This window comes from Durio zibethinus, chromosome 28 (genome assembly GCF_047325235.1).
Source record: "Durio zibethinus cultivar Kanyao isolate XHJ-2024 chromosome 28, ASM4732523v1, whole genome shotgun sequence".
Classification (NCBI taxonomy): Eukaryota; Viridiplantae; Streptophyta; class Magnoliopsida; order Malvales; family Malvaceae; genus Durio; species Durio zibethinus.
The window spans coordinates 3,348,882-3,366,083 of NC_143189.1; the positions used below are offsets into that span (position 1 = coordinate 3,348,882).

General features: G+C 30.6%; 2 protein-coding genes and 1 pseudogene across 4 annotated transcripts; all 3 read right to left on the reverse strand.

The window, feature by feature from the left end:
* Positions 1 to 2,800: 2,800 nt before the first annotated feature.
* LOC111280835 (large ribosomal subunit protein eL20-like) lies at positions 2,801 to 4,814 on the reverse strand. The gene is made up of 4 exons (XM_022868345.2): positions 4,753 to 4,814; positions 4,306 to 4,421; positions 4,131 to 4,194; positions 2,801 to 3,378 (listed from the first exon to the last, which is right to left on the reverse strand). The coding sequence occupies exons 1-4, from the start codon at positions 4,765 to 4,767 to the stop codon at positions 3,037 to 3,039; spliced, it is 537 nt and encodes a 178-aa protein (XP_022724080.1). The 5' UTR covers positions 4,768 to 4,814; the 3' UTR covers positions 2,801 to 3,036.
* A 614-nt stretch (positions 4,815 to 5,428) lies between these two features.
* Positions 5,429 to 7,719, reverse strand: LOC149510652 (large ribosomal subunit protein eL20z-like). Of its 2 annotated transcripts, none has more exons than XM_089756997.1 (4): positions 7,354 to 7,719; positions 7,131 to 7,206; positions 6,321 to 6,435; positions 5,429 to 5,683 (listed from the first exon to the last, which is right to left on the reverse strand). In XM_089756997.1, exons 1-4 carry the CDS (start codon positions 7,553 to 7,555, stop codon positions 5,624 to 5,626), a joined length of 453 nt encoding a protein of 150 aa, XP_089613123.1. In that variant the 5' UTR covers positions 7,556 to 7,719; the 3' UTR covers positions 5,429 to 5,623. The 2 variants fall into 2 exon arrangements, with proteins under 2 accessions (XP_089613123.1, XP_089613124.1); XM_089756998.1 differs by having other exon boundaries at positions 5,429 to 5,779; positions 7,354 to 7,704.
* Positions 7,720 to 14,202: 6,483 nt separating this feature from the next.
* On the reverse strand, positions 14,203 to 16,111 carry LOC111280976 (cytochrome P450 710A1 pseudogene; annotated as a pseudogene). Its single transcript, XR_016335240.1, has one exon. The product of XR_016335240.1 is annotated as a cytochrome P450 710A1 pseudogene (transcript).
* Between the last annotated feature and the right edge of the window lie 1,091 nt (positions 16,112 to 17,202).

The window sequence follows — 17,202 nt, forward strand, 5'->3', positions numbered from 1 at the left end:
TCTAGAACTGTAGCTAATGGTTCGAGAATACTGCCTTAGAGGCATAAAATCTTTAAAAAATTTGCTTTCTTCATCCCATAAAAAAAATTTGCTATTCATTTTGAAAATAATAATTGTTCATTGAACATTAAAACGACAGAATTATTGCTACGTTGAAATTCTTCAAAGAAAAAAAAATCAGTGACAAATGGAGCCTTATAATCTAATAAGGGAAGAAATGCATTGGGGAACAAAGCAAAGCAACATGAGTAATTTCTATTCACTTGTCTTGATGAGGGCAGCGTTCAACGTTTTGAAATAAGACTAGAGTCAATTTCATCTCTCTTTTCCCTCCCTTTCTTCTCCAATCTATCAACTCTTGCTGACTTCTTGTTTGACATTCTTTACTTACAGCATATTAAAACTTATTCTCCATTCATCCAACCTTTTTTTTTTCGGTTTTGGCTGATGTTGACAGAGTTTCAATAAATGCAAAGAGAAAAGGAGAAAAATAATATTGCATGACCAGTTTTCATGAATTGTGAAGGTTAAAAAAGGATGAGTGATATAATAAGATATATGGGCTTAGAGACATGTAGATAGTGATGCCATTGGCAAAAACCAAAGATACATACTACTGATTGAAAAACTCAACTACTCTTTGTCCCACCAGGGCAATCAAGCACTGCACTCGATTTCTTCAGATTCATGATAACGACGTGCACAACACAACCTGACAGATCGTAGTTTAATTATTAGGCTAGTCGATGAAGATAATCCAACCTTGTTAGTTCACAAGTGAATATGCTTCAACCCCAATCATCCAAATTACTCCACCAACTACTGCATGATCTCTTTCAGTTTTAAAAACACCATTCTTTCTTTTGCCAAGAGAACTTAAACTTGAGAGTAATTACAATTCCATTAATCCTTTTATTTTTAAAATATATAGACTGCAAACTTGAAAAGGATCTTTTGAAAATATATTTTAAAGACGGTCCTCTCATCAAAGCTATATAGTACGTGAAACATGATCTTTTCGTTAATTCCTCAACTAAATAATGACATTAAATATTTTGAAAAGTCGTAGTAATCATTACCCATTGCATTATATTCAATGAGCAATTTTTAAAGAGAGCAAAAGAGATCATCAAAGATTTGGTAGGCAATCAGCATCGTCATCATCATCCTCATTCTCCTTTGCTCTATGTTAAACCAAAACCCTATTTTTTTCTTTGGTTTAACCTGGTAGATTTCCAGTTCATACGTAAATATAAACGTCAAATGCTACCAAAAAAAAAAAATCAAACTCTAAAGTGGAAAACAAATTGAATGATCTTTACCTTTGCAACTTTACTTTTCTTGGGTACTGTGTCTTTGTGCTCCACCATCTGCTTTTCTCGTACAAGCTCCAAACGAGAACAACAAAATAACATTACTATTTGTTTTAAATTATTTTAAGATATGGGGTAGTATTTGATTTCGATTAAACGTTTTCATTTACCATTATAGAAACTATAATTATCAGATGGAAAGGTTTCACTCGTCTTTGATGGCTGATATGATTATGTTTTTTGGTTAATACTTTTCATGGTGGGTAGGGTGATCTATTCATAATTAATATTGTTATTAGCTATTAAGTGACAAAAGCCAATTAGTTAGAAATTGATTAGGTTAATTGAGAGGACTATGGCTATCCTATGTATCATAAGCATGAAGAGAGAACTGATCACTGGTTTATTCACTGCCCTTTCCCTGTGAGGATATAATAGATTTAATCAATAGAAACATACAAAATTTGGTGAAACTCATAATTGCATGATTTGAACAATGACTCCAAGTAGAATAATTAGACGAGAACAATTTGTTTTGATATGCATAATTTTGTGGGGCTATTTGATTATAAGAAACAATGTCGTTTTTTGGTGTCAAACCCCACATTTGGAGGCAACAGCTTCACCCTGTGCGTCTTTTCTTTGAAGTTTGAATGGTGTTCTTATTGGTTGTGATGTATTGGTTTTCAATTATACATATCATCTAAAATACGATAATACAAAAGCAATAAAAAAATGTAATTTAAATTTTTAATAAAAATTATATATGAAATTAATAAAATAAAAAATAAATTTTATATTTTCATATTAATAAATTTTAATACGTTATTTTTATATAAAATATGATATAAATATACAAATTATTAATATTTTACATGATATATATATATGAAATATCAAATACAATGAGAGAGAAGATTATTAGAGTCTTTAGCTCTAATGAGAGATATTCATGAGCTGGATAGGACTAAATTTGGACTAAATTTATGTTTAATATTAATGTTTTAGATGTTTATTCAATTTTATTTGACTCAATTTTTTGAATTCAAAATTTTTTTGAACCCAATCCATGTTAAGAAAAAAAAAATCCGAACAACTCAATTTATATAATAAAAAATCTCTTTTTTTTAAAAAAAAAATATTGAAACAAAAATTTAAATATGCATGAATATAATTATAATAATTTAATTATATTAATATTATTTTAATCGAATCAAACTCAAATTTTAATTTTTATATCCAAAACCCAAATTCAAATCCCAAACTCAGATCTAAAATTTAAATGATCTAAATATTTTATGTGAACCCTTTTATCAAACCTTAATTTTTCATTCAAATTTTTTCTAAACTTAGACAGACCTTATTCTTTTATTCTTTAAATCCTAAAAGTCTGTTTATGAAAGATAAGAGTAAGTTGTTTCCGGACTGTAGTTTTTGACAATTTAATGGCAACTAACCTTGAGAAATCCAAAACCTACCAAAAAGAATTCAAGCATTAAACTATATTTTATATGAAAGAGAAATGACAATCACATACCGTACCAACTTCTATAAATAAACAAAATGTGTTATTGAAACCCAAAAGAACTAAGTTCAACCTGTCTAACAGCCTTGGCTTCTCAAATTAAAACAAATATCCGATCAACAAACTGATAGAAGTACACTACAAAAAAATTCAGAACTAGAACCACCTTTAACTCTCTCCTTTATCAAATGAGAGAAATTACATAAACAAGTTGGGCCTTGATGCCTTGTAGGTTGTCTTCAGCTTCCTGGTAGGTGGCCTCACCTTCTTGAACACCAAGGGGAACTTGATTTTGGAGTTGTGGAACTGCTTGGTGCTATCCCTCTTGCATAGCTTAGCTGGGATGGTTGCAGTCTTGATAATCTGGATGCAAGGGAACCTTACTCTGTGGCGAGAAGCCATCTCATTGTACATCTGTTCAACAGCTCCATTCAAAGTAGTGTCACGGTATTCCTTGTACATGTTGTGATAACCGGTGCGGCTTTGATAGCGAAGCCAAATACCATAATTCTTGATCTTGGTAGGATTCTTCTCAAAAATCTGCAGAGATATAATTTAGAAAAAGGACATTGAAAAGAAAATCAAAGAAGGTATCAGAAATCAAGTTCCCTTTGGTGTCTCACATAATCAAATTATGCAATCACGATAACATTTCCTTCTTCAAAGTAGAAGCCACTTTTTGAATAGTAAATGACGTGATCAAAAAGCAAAGAAAAGAGATAGGAGATCACAAGGAAAGGTAATAACTTATTGGCAGCATCTTGTTATCAACGATTTCAAACCAATTTAGATTCCAAGAAATGCTTTTACATTCAAATCTTAACTATGTAGCCCCGAAAAATTATGTGACCAAATCATTCAATGCAATGGCATTCAGGAAACAAAAGATGAACAAGTTATTAAAAGTTCTTTTCTACAAAGAAAAAAGCGGATAGCATAAAAGACCAGAAATTTCATATTCAAAATGGATGAAATTAAAGTGTAAACAAAATTGGCATGAAAGCCTTAAGATTAGATGTTTCTTGCGTATCTAATTATACTGTTTCTCACAAGACAAATTTAAAGACAATAGCTGATCAATCACAAATTCCCCTCTAAATTGCACAGACATATGCCAAATGTTGCAAATCCCACCAAATAGTTTCAGACACTAACCAACATGACCCTAGCTCTAACAAAATTATCAGAACATACAAACAAAAAGATACTTCTATTCACATTTCAACTTATCATCGCATAATCAATTACTTCATACAGAGTGAACCATTCAATGGATAACACTGAGCTCATACCTCATTGATGGCAAGTACTTGACCATTGCTCTTCTTAACCTTCTTCAGCTTCCTCAAGAAGTACCTGATGCATATTCAAGGACAAACACAAGTCAGAAACCTCAACAACTTCCATCAAATGGGATTTATATTATACACCCAAAAATCAATCATGGCAACGAATATTATCACTAACCAGAACTTGGACTTGGCCCGAACCTCATTGGTGGCCCAAAGCTTCATCCTGAAAATCTTGGGGTGCTCATCGCTCTCCGTTGGGAGGGCCCTCCCAACAACCTGGTACTGGTGAAACTGCAACCATAAACAACCAAGATCAAAACTTTACTTTTCATACTTATATTAATTCAAAAACAGCTTAAAGCAATACTCTCCTTGGTAGCTACTAAAACTCATTAAAACAATAGAAAATGAAGCTCCTTTATCCCATAATTTACCAACAAATTCCAACGAAACAAAGAAAGAAAAGTTCAAATGGATCGAAACCAAGCATAACATAATAAAACCGCCACCATATTTCAACATAAAGTTCCTTTAAAGAACAAAGCGCAATTCCGAAGCTAAAAGAAGGAGATCGAGACGGTTGCGGGGGAGATCTGAGAAAAGAGAAACGTTGATCACTTACCCTGAAAGTAACCATCCCGAGGAAGAGAATATCTAAAGAATTTCGCGGCCACTTTTTCTCACGGAAGAGGAAATTAGGGTTTTCTTTCGATTATATACCACGCTAGCACTCAAAACCCTGGACTTCACAAACGGGCCTGGGTCGGGCTAATTTAATTAAGTTCCTGTTATTACTTCGGATTGGGGAAATTTTAACATCTCGGTCCCTAATTAGATGATTATGTTTTGAGTCTTATATTAATACAAGCCCAATTGTGAATTTTAAAAAATTTCATTTAGGCATAAATCCACTTAAAGTTAGCCCATTTATGGCCCAAATTTGAATAATATTACCCAATGAAACTCATATTTTCTTTTTTGACCCAAAGCTAACATACGTTCCGCACCATCCTCCCTCCTACCCTTCTTTGCCAGCTGGATTAGCTATAACGTTGATTTTCTTTTTCATTAGCTGTTTGTTTGCCCCGGAAAGAACAGAGGCCGGAAAACAGTCAATTCAAGTAATAATAAATTCCTGGATTTCAAGTTCTGTTAAAAAAGAAATTATTTGACACATTAACAGTGCAGGTTTTTAATTTCAAAAAAAAAAAATTTAAGATGATAACATATATTTTATTTCTTTTTAAAATTTTTTCTTTTATATTTTAAAGTATGCACTAAGAGAAATCAGCCAATCATTTAGGAAATTGTCAGCAATTCAGAAGAAAATCTAACTACATGTATAAGTATGAATACCCAACCCAATTTTATGGGGATTCGCTTTAATGCGTAGAATAAGAGTTCTGAACAATTTTTTTTACAAATTACAAACACCAATCCTTCTGGGATTTTTCTCAAAATTACAGCCACCTTCATAGTAGTCCATACTCACCTCACCTGGGATGAGCTCCCTTTGTCACACCAAAGGTAACAACAATCATAGCTACAACAGACTGCACAATTAGAATGGAGAGCACCAAAATGGAAAAGATTTTAGTGAGCACAATCAAGACTTCGATCCTTGCTTCTCACAAATGAAGAAGAATCTACTATCATATTCAGGAGCAAAAGTCGAATGAGCAGTCAAGATTAGTGATGCATACACAAACCAGTGGAAATACGTACAAAGTATAGTACTCAGTTTCAAAGGGCAGTGAGCACATCAATCGTGCATTTCCAATGCATTTTCATGAATGAAAAAATGAAGATGCACATAAATGCAAAGAGTGACCAACAATTTAACTGAACTCCACAATTCACCTATTGCATGAGCCTGTTGCTGTTGGTTTCCTTCTTAGCCATGTAATTTTCACGACTTATACGATACATGTAAAACTACTTCAGCACCAATTATATCATGAAAACTTAACGTGTAACTTCAGAGTAACAGGGTGGTTCACTCATACTGAATAACATATAAAGTTAAGAGGTCTTTTACTTTCATTCACTTATGAGTTTCCAAACATATTTTCAAAATAAAGATAGATGAGTATCAATCTCCAGTATAACATATAACAGAATAAGACAAGAATGGTACTCAAAGAAACCATATGCAAATAAGAAAAGAAATGATAAAAAATGAAAACTTACAGCAATTGCACATGCGAGGTATCCTGCCTTTTCTCTATAATCCACTTGGACACAGAGTAGAATAAAAGTTCCAATATACCAGGGAATACCACCAAAGAAGAAGCCAAGAAAAAACCTAGCCAAGGCATCCAAAATAGTTATGGCAAGTCAACAAGAAACTCGTTTAACATGACCTTTGAAGTTAGTCACTGAAAGATGGAATAAATTTAGACTGGCAACAAATAATGGAATTTTTGCTTCTTGCATTCCTAAAAGCTCCATTCCATGAAAATTAAAGTAATATAATGCATCTTTGATACATATATAGTTGCCTAGACATTGATACCTCAAACTTCGTAGAGGATGCATATTATCATTCTTCTCATTTGATAATTTAAACAACTCAACCAGGTTTCAAAATTTCACCAAGTCTGTCAAATTCCATGTATTAGCATGAGATATGCATTTTTCATCCTCTTAACTGATGGTGAATGGCTACAATAGGAACAATAATTTCTGAATCAAATCCCCTATAAAAAGACCCAAAAGGAATCAATATCTGAGTCTTTCGCAGCCGGTCAGCTTACAAATGTTGATATGGACATCTAGATTACACGCATATTTATTACGCGACATAACAAAACAAGCAATAATAACAAAGAAAAAGACATAGTTACATCAATCTGTTTATCTGCCAGCTTTCCTAACAATCTATGCCCAACGAAAAAATGCCTCTAAATGGCCATAAGAATCTACGAGAAAACCTACTTTCACATTGTTGTAAAACAGTAATAAATACAAAATACTACAAAATATCAATCCAAAACTTACAATAACCAACCCATTCCAAGGCCACAAACAGGAAGGCGACGTTGCCTCAAGGGTGCGGCTTCTTCAACAGGGTAACCTTCAATAACACCAAATTCAACCAGATATTCAGAAACCCAATTCAATTTAACAATCAATAAACCCAATCAACGAATAAAAAAAAGTAATAAATCCCATTTATGTGAAAATTTATTAATATAGAGGAATTCTTTAAATGTTTGTGTACCTGTAACGGTCTGGTAGCTGTGGACATAGGGGTTGGCGTAACCCGGCGGAGGAGCGGGCTGAGGCAAGCCAAGTAACGGCTGAGGCGGTTGTAGAGTGAAAGGAGGATAGTAGTTGGCGACGCCTTGAAAAGTGCCGTATTGATATTGGCCTTGAGGGTAGGAGTTGGAGGTGGCGCCTCTATTTTTCCCTTCTTCGCCCATTTTCTTTTGTTTTTTGGCCTTGTGGGTTTCAAGATGGTGGCGTTTCGCCTTTTGACTCCTCCGCCGCGGTGAAAATTGGAAGCAGAAGACAGAGTCGATGGCTAATTAGATAGGACGAAAACACCAGAAATCGTGGTTATTTTCGTTGGGAATGGGCGGTGCTCGGCGGATTAAAATTTAAGAGCTGGCAAGTATAATTTGTTTCTGGACCTAAACTCCTGGATTTGGGCTCTTGTTTTTTGGGTTTAATGTGATTGGGCCACGATTTTATTTTTCTCTATATTGGACTGGATTTTTTTTTTCTTTGAGATGGATATTATTATATATCTAGAAATGATGCATTGAAACTTAATAACTGATAAGGCAAAAGCTTTTAATACGAGGCATGCAGATCATTTCCTCTTCCCCTATTTCTCAGTGCATGCAAAAAGTTCATTGGCAACAATAATATTATCCTTCATCAGTCTACTCGAGACAAATGCGCTTTGATTCTCGCTGATGCAGAATGGTAAGACCCGTTTTAACTTATTGGTTCTGGTTATGGTTTTGGCCACAACCTTGTATAGCACATTATATAAGCTAACTAGTTTGTGAACCGTGTAATATATGAATTAATTTTATTTATTAATTAAAATATTTTAAATTTATGAAATTATTAATTAAAATTTATTACTACAAACAAATTGAAAAGACTATATTAAAATATCTGTCAACAATTAAACATAAGTTTACAAAAAAATATTTATGTAACTAATAGATAAAAAATTATTTTGGATCCAAAAGAAATTTCTTTGGAATATAGTTGATTCTTACTTTTAAATCTATATGATTCCAAAACTAATAATTAATGCAAGATACCTATTCAAATTACAAAAATATATAAAAACCTACTTAAGTTTCAAAATAGTAAAAAATAATCTATAAATTCTTGAATTGAAAAATATTTATTGACTAAACAAAACTTAGTATTAGTAACTTCATGAAAAATAATATTTTGTGGCTTAATATTCATATGCATAATTCGTATTATCACTTTTTTACATGAAAAAAAATGTGTTAATAAAAAATTTAAAAAGATAAATATTTAAAATTTTAAATATAGTACCATAACAATAATTATTCTCTTTACTCTATTTTTGTTTCCCATTTTTTATTTAATAAAATATTATAATAAACATAACCTTGCATGTTAAAAACCAGTATCGAGAAATTTCATATGTCCAAAAAATAAGTAGTAGGATTAATGACTAACCAATTATTTGGCATTTAAGTAGGATCTTTGTATAAAGCAAGATTTTCACAAAGTTAAACTCAATACATAATACAAAAAATTTAACGAATGAAATACATATGCATTATCTATAAGTGACATAAAACCAATTTCTTTATTCAATGACTTTTTCTTGGCATAACAAAGAAAAAATACCTTAAAATTTTGTTTTAGTGATAAAAAAAGTAATTTAAACAATTAAAAAATGTAAAGCAAATAAAAAAAAGAGTTAAAAATAAACAATAATGTTAGAAAATAAAATTAACTAAAAAAAGAATTAACATACCTTAACTTAATTGTAATATTGATCAAACCATTAAAAATTTAAGAAATTTGCATTAAAAAAATTTGAATAAAAATATATACTTATAGGATTATTAGATGTGAAAATACATACTTTATATTTAACTTGTAATCAATGTAAGTTTAATCACGAAAATATTAAAAGATTTTGAAAGTATAAAAGATATAATAAGTGATTTTAATTTGTTTGAATTTAAAAAAAAAATCAAATATTAAAAGCTTACGAGGAAATCTATGAAGATATTGAAAATTTTAAATTTAAAAGAGATATATTTATATTATTGGAAATTTTTATTTTAAAAGAAATATATCTAAATTATATTTAATTTGTTTGCTTTACATATAATTAATTCAAATATTTAAAGTAATATACATAGGAAAAAGTCAAAAAGTTTGTAAAACTATAACGATTTAATCGAAAAATATTTTATATTTAAAAGTTAGCATTTGAATTTTGGATTTGATATGTATTGATGAGAAGAGTAAGTTGAGATTTTTATTATTTAAACTAAGTTAAAGTTTTATATAAAATTGAAATATTGGATAAACTTAATTTTTAAAATTTTAAAATTATTTGGTAAATAATTAAAATTAAAGAATTATCTTATGTATAGATTGTATATGTAAGTGATCATGCAAAAATGCTTATTTGATTGTATATTTAAAACTATCTTATATGTCATAAAAATATATTGTACGTATAAGATTACACATGAGCAAATCTTATAATGTATTCATGTACATTGTAATATAATATTATATATGATTGATTTTTCATTTAAATCTTGATATAATTTAATCCATAAATATATTTAAATAATGATTTTATCCAAAGATAATATCTAATCAAATAAAATTTAATATTTTATATCTTTATCCTCCAAAGATAAATATCTAATTAAATAATTACTTGATAACTTAGACTCAATAAATTTCATCAAAGTGACTAGCATGACTTATTATAGTTTAAAAGTTATTTGACACAAGTTTTCTTCTTCTTATTATTTAGTTGTGCACTATGATTTTCATCTGCATAAATAAACGAAACAATTTTATTAAGTTTATTTTCTCATTTTTTTTAAATCATAATAAAAAAGATATTAGCTTAAGTGGGTTTTAATTAAATTTATGAATTGAGAAATAGAAAAAAAATCATACCTAATGGAGTGAATAATATATTTAGTGAAATAGTACCTATCATAAAAAAATATATATTAGTTCTTATAGCAAGAATAGACTAATAAAAATAAAAGATTAAATTAATAGTAAGGAAAATACATTTAGCTCATATGTTTCATAGGATATTGGGAAAGTTATATAACTAAAAACTACCAATAATGAGAGCTTTCCTAAAGTTGTTGTAGTATTTATATTTTTTTTTCACATTTTCTTAAAATATTAATATTAAAAGTCTATGAAAAATATTGATTTAAATTTAAATTTTATTTTAATTCAGATATTTGTAAATCTTTTTTTTAAAGTTGGTAGATTATTTATTAAAATTATCTTTATCTATAATTAATATATTTAATAATAGAGATAACGTAAGGATTATTTATAAAAAATATTAAAGATATTAAATTATATTTTTAAAAATTTTGATAAATTTAAATAGTCATATTAAGTGCAGATAAATTGAAAAAGATAAATTACTTTAAAATTGATTTTTAATTGAGAAGAGATGATGTACAGAAGAAAGAAAGAAATCTAATTAGAATTTAAATTAATTTTTGATTAAAATTTAAAAATTTAGATAATTTAATAATTTTTAAAATATATTTTTTATAAATAATTTAAAATTAATAAATATTATATGTATCATCATAATGAGATATTTTTAAAATTATCTTATGCATCGAAAAAAAAAACTATCCACATAAGCATCCATGTTAATAAATATTATCTGATAATTATATATGTTGTAATATATATTTGTCATTAATTAATCTACTAAAATCTAATATATAGATTGCACCCTTCATACTTGATTGATACCACACTCGTAAAGAAATCTCTTAATTAATATTCTTTTGGATAACAAGCAATTTTAAATAATTTTTTTTCAAACTATTAAATGATTTAAATGAATTAAGTCTTGATCGATCAATGATATATTGAAAGTGGCACTGGCAGCCATTAGCCACGCAAAGTGAAATCTATATCCTTCCCTAACATTGCTTTTCTAGGAGGGGAAAATTCTAGTAGGGTTTTTATTTTTTAAAATAATGGGTAATATTATTCAATAAAAAACTAATAAACAATTATTTTCTATTAAAAAAATGTGGACCACAATAGATTGATTCTTAATAAGTTTTGATCCTATTGAATCCAATTAAATATACGGCAAAGCCGAAGTGCATGTTATTAAGACTTAAAAGGAACTTAATCCACTTCCCTCTTGTTTCCATCTCTTTTTCTTTCTCTCACGTGGTTTGGCCAAACATAACATGTTATTTTACTCCATTTTTATTTGGTTTTCAATTCCAAATATAAATAGCTATATTTAATGTAAAAATATATATTTACCATGCGAATATTTTATTTGCAATATATATGAATGAGAGGGCAGAAAAAAAAAGAAGATTATATTTTCCTTTTTTTTATATATTTTGATTAAATTAAAGAAAACTGGTAAAGGAAGATTCGTAATGAACCAACGTAGGGGAAATAATTTTGGAAAAAAGAAATAAAGTCTATATTTCTATATTTCATTTGATTGGCGTCAAGGAAAAAACAAAAGATAATTTTAATAGACAGAAATTGACAGGCAGCTGAAAATGTCATTCGTTCAGCAAACAAATCATTGTAGTGTCAAAATGTTCCTTGGACAACTACTTCTTTCTGTCTTGTCGGAAAGTATAAGAAGGTGTCAAGAAGCCATGACCATAGTCGCCCACAAGGAAAAAAAACAAAGATAGATTAATGTTTGCTTGTTAGTGGAAGTATATTGTTTTGACAAAGCAAAAAGCCGCCTTCTTGATGAGGCATAAATGTCAGAGCAGTGAACGGTGATAGGGTTCCCCACCATGCATGGTTTAGTTCATGTTTTAGTTTTCTTTGGAAGTTTTAACAATAAAAAATGTTTATTTATTTATTTTTGTTTATTGGTTTTTTGTGTTTTCATGGCTTTAGGACAACAACAACAAAGAACAAAACGATATCAGATGATGGGGAGCCATGGAAGCATGGGAGCTGTCTCTTGTTCTGCTCAAACCAAACTGAGCACACAAGCTCCTCAGTTCTGGCTGACTGAATGCTTCATTTTGCAGCTCTGCCTCGAGAATTTAAGTGGGCCAAAATTGTGGGAATTGATAATAAAAAAAAAACTGTTTAAGGACATCCGTTTAAATGAACTCAATTTCACTGATTAAGACTAAGGTCCCGGTTGAAATCAAATGTAAGTCCAATGAAAATATTTTTTGTATGAAAAATTATACCAAACACACCATGCATGTATTTGGTAAATAATATCAATGCAGTTGGAGTTGATTTTCAATGCATAAAAATAATTTTATAAATTTTTAATTATTTATTAACTTTATAAATATCAAATATATTATAAAATTTATTATATATCAATTTTAATCTAATACCTATAATAATCATTTTTTTTTACATTTTTTAAGTTTGTATTTAAATATATATCTCATTATTACTTTTAATCATACTCTTACAATATCTAATATCACCGTTATAATAATTAATTTCACTATCATCACTGTTTTTAATATTATCATCTATCCAAATAAATTTTAAATAAAAAACTAATGAATCTTTTTTTTTTTCATTGAATTTTCTAATCAAAAGCGTTGTAACACTCACAATGATCGATTTCCAGGAAAATCCCACAGATAAACCCCAATTAATTTCATCTTCTTCATAAAAAAAATCATTACTCTTTTAATTTGTTTTAAAAGAAAAAGATTTCGCATAGTAATAAATCTTTTATATTCAACGATACTCCTTCAAAAATAATCATAGATATTCAAATATTTATCTATCCAATCATAGGACGAGTCATTACTCCTTCTATACGATACCAGCAACAACTTCGAATACAACGAAGTTAATTATCTTTGCTAAGAACACAACGCTAGCTAATTATCTTTACTAAGAATATGTTGATGTCTCCATCCACTTGTTAGGAAAAACTTCAAACCCACATTATTTTTATTTTGGAACAAAGACACATGCATTTCGTCACATGGAAATGACGCAATAGATGAAAGATTTTGCCAATGAATGATATTTTTTTAATGTTGCTATATGTTTAACCAAGCATGATAAGGAAACATTTACGAACTTGGAATTCCTAGACTACATTTTTTTTCCCAAAATGGCTAATTTCCTTTTGAAAGATAAAGATCACATATCTCAATGAGTTGAGTAAGCTGTCGATTTCCAACCACCCTGATACGGTGATAAATTATTGTTATTAATATGGCTTTCTTTTCTTTATATGATTATCCTTGGTGGCTATAATTGTTAGTACATCCAATTATTGGGTTTTAAGTGAGTTCTTTTTGTGCATATCTACATGACTCATGTTATATATATATATATATATATTAAAATTATTTAATATTAATGTTCATAAATTAATTGAATTGAATGTCAGATTTAATTATATATTTTATACAAAGAAAATTTAAAAAAATTGAGAAAGCTAAAATTTAAAATTTAAATATATTAAATGTTATATTTTAAAATGACCATTTTAAAGATAATTGATTGAGTGCATGAATCAATTTATCCTGACTGATTTACATGATACTGTCCAATGTTTATGAACACTCCAAAAATTGAAAAAAAAAAATTGTTTGTTTGATACCCCAAAATTTTATTATGAACATTTAAAAAATTAAAAAATTCACAGACATCTTAAAAGTTTTTTCTGAACATAATATCTATAAATAGAATTAATAATTTTATAGATAATAATTTATATACATTATAATTGGACATTCAGATAAAAATCTTGAATCGTTTGCTGGCATTATATATTTGCACGAACAACTTAACTCACTCTGTTCACTTGAGACTGAAACCCGCAAAGTAATAGAAGGCAAAGTCATTCCATGGAAATTTTAATATTATTGACAGAATCACAATGAGAAAACAAAGGAAAATGTAATTAAAACTGAAATTACATTTTTTTATTTGATACCTAAACACCAATCCATTTTTCCCACCCAATCAATGTTTCCAACACAAATTTTTTTTCTTCAATTAAAAAATTTTATCCAAACAGTCCATCAATCACTATGAATGCACCCCACACAGATGAATTGACTGTTCCACCCCTGAAGAACGTGAACGTGAAAGACAACGACAACGACAACGACAACGACAAAGACAAACGACAACAATTCCCGGCACCGATGTCCCGGACACGGAAACAGAGAACAAAGAAGGGCCTTTTGGTCAATTAACAGAGAGAGTAGGATAGCGTGGGCAACGCCGAGAGAGGAAAACCTTGCATCCGTCTTTAGGACAGATGGTCGGGCAATACATGATTTCATCGCAGCCGTCTGTTCGGTGCCTCTTGAAATCGAGCAACGTGACGAACATGGCAATAAAAAGCACCAGATGATTCAAGGCGTACCTTTGGCCCACACACTGGTGGGGCCCAGCCCCAAAAGCCAGGTAGTTCCGTTTGCAAGTCAAGTCCTCTTGCTTCTCCTCCGAGAACCGTTCCGGTTCGAACCGGTCAGCATCCGTGAACCCTTGGAAGGATGACTCGTAAACCGATGGGAAAACAACCGACCCCTTGGGAATCGTGTACGACTCGGTCAACGGGAAATCCTCCATCGCAATGTGTGTGACTAACGTCGCCGGCGCACGATATCTCAACACCTCACGCGCGACCGCTTGCGTGTACTTCATTTCCTTCAGTTGCTCGGCGCTTATTAAAGCATCCGATTCCGGCAACCATATCCTCGAAACTTCCTCCCGAACTTTCCAGAGAACATCAGGATGTGAGTCGAGAAGGGACACCGCCCAAAGGAGCGATGACGTGGAGGCATCCTGAGCTGCGAAGAGGAAATCAAAGAGGTAAGTGCCAATTTCTTCGTCGGTAGAGTGAGGCGGCGCCGTTTTGGACTCTGCGATTTCTCTAATGTTTTCTTGCATCCAGAAATCGATTAAACAAGAAGGTTCGTCTCCTTCGGACGTTCTCTTTTTACTTTGAGCAACGCAATCAGTAAGGGTTTTGATCAACCGCTCAACCGCCAACCTGGCGTTTCGAAACGCGAAACCAGGTAGATCAAATGGGAGCTTCATTAAACCCATGTTGAAAAGATTATAATCCTCTCTGAATTTCTGGCGAGCTTCAAGAGATAAATACCTGCCGACGAAGACGGTTTGAGAAGTTTCTAGATTCAATTCACGAACCAAAAGACGGAGAGAAATCGGCTCAGCCTGCGATTCCGAGGAAAGAAGCTCCCATGATTTTAAATGTTTGAGAATAATGGTCTGCTGTAACGCGGTGTAAGTTGACAGTGCTCTGGGAGTGAAATTAGGAGCTATCTGACGGCGGAGATCCTTGTGATCCTGTCCGAACATATAAATCAAGTTATGTTCGCCGAAGAGTTTTTTACCAAATGGATGTCCCACAAGTAAAAAAGCATCGGGTCGGACGTTGGCAAATATGAGGTGAGAAAGTTCAGTGTTTCGGACAAAGACGATGAACCGCCCGATAACATAATTAACAGAGAATCCGACAGAAGCTGCCAATTCAGCTTGAAGTTCCCAGAACCTTGTCGGTTTTCTGACTAATGTAATTGCGTTTCCCAAGAATGGAAGGACCATGTTTGGACCAGGGACATTTCGTTTTTTTCGTAAGTAGGAGATCTGTTCTACTAAAAGGATAAGAACTAAAAGGGTGACTAAAAATGGAGTTAAAAGAGAAAGAAATGATACAAAAGAGTTCATTGTAAAAGAAGATGTTAACGTTATGGGTTCGAGTGAATACTGGACGAAGGAATGGGGGTTTAAATAGAGTCGGTGAAGGTGGTCGAAGCGAGAGGTTTACGTGTTAAAATTTCAATTGTTATTTTTTGGGTAAAGAAACGAATTAAAAGATAGATAAATTATTTAATTTTTAAATTAAAATAAAATGTATCATAATTTATAATTTAAAATAAATAATTATATTATATATTTAAAATAATTTCAACGTATCGATTGAACCAATCAATAATTAATATTCAAATTTCAATAATTATTAATAATGAAGAGGAGATTCGGGTGACGGAAGCAGAATCCAACGAGCTTGATGTAAATGTGGCTTTAGATTGTAGGGAGAGAGCAGACAAGGGACAGACGAAGGAAAGAGGAGATAAATAAGGAGGAGGGAAGGAGGAAGAACGCTCCAGAGACGTGGCATATTCAGCATTTTTCGGTTCGAACAAAACAGGAGGAGTTTATTTTGGACAAACAAAAAAGTAGAAGGAAATTTTTATTTTATTTTATTTTATATTTTCAACCCTTTTTGTTTTTGCTTTTTTTCTGAAACGAGAAAAATAAAGTGGGCTTTTTCAAGTTTCTTTTGAATGTTGTAGCTTCTAGATTGTTTTTTCTTTTTAACTTCTGCCAAATGACATGGGAGATACCATATGGCAAGATTCTTATATAAGTTATAAAACACCACGGTCCAAAATACAATTAATAGTGTCTCATTTATTTTTATTTTTTCCTTTGGTTTTGGGAAATTTTGCTTGGTTCATTTGTTGGACTAAAATATTTTTTAAGGTTTATGAATCCATTATGCTATGCAAATAATTTGTGTTTCAAATACCAAAAAAAAAAAATATGGGTTCTACTTCCCCATGAAAAAACTCTTAAAATATTAATTAAAAAAATTTTTCATGGTTCATTAATATTGGACCGCCAAAAGTAATCATTTGTAAACTGGGGTTTTGAAGAAGAAAATTGTTTGTTTTAGATTTAATATTTGTTGAGAAGTAATAAAATAAATCTCTCACATTTGACATAACGTACAGAAATCAGAAAAAACAACTGCATCAATGTCTGTTCCAGGCAAGAATTATTATGACGTCATGTCGATGATGAT

What these genes read in the sequence shown, in the direction of transcription:
- LOC111280835 (XM_022868345.2), bottom strand. An exon ending in CGGGCCAAGTCCAAGTTCTG is followed by an intron (nt 4,195 to 4,305) that starts GTTAGTGATAAT and finishes AATATGCATCAG; the next exon opens with GTACTTCTTGAGGAAGCTGA. An exon ending in AAGTACTTGCCATCAATGAG is followed by an intron (nt 3,379 to 4,130) that starts GTATGAGCTCAG and finishes ATATCTCTGCAG; the next exon opens with ATTTTTGAGAAGAATCCTAC.
- LOC149510652 (XM_089756997.1), bottom strand. Translation starts at nt 7,555, where the DNA reads ATGGGCGAAGAAGGGAAAAATAGAGGCGCCACCTCCAACTCCTACCCT. An exon ending in CTTGGAATGGGTTGGTTATT is followed by an intron (nt 6,436 to 7,130) that starts GTAAGTTTTGGA and finishes TGCCTTGGCTAG; the next exon opens with GTTTTTTCTTGGCTTCTTCT. An exon ending in ACCTCGCATGTGCAATTGCT is followed by an intron (nt 5,684 to 6,320) that starts GTAAGTTTTCAT and finishes CTAATTGTGCAG; the next exon opens with TCTGTTGTAGCTATGATTGT.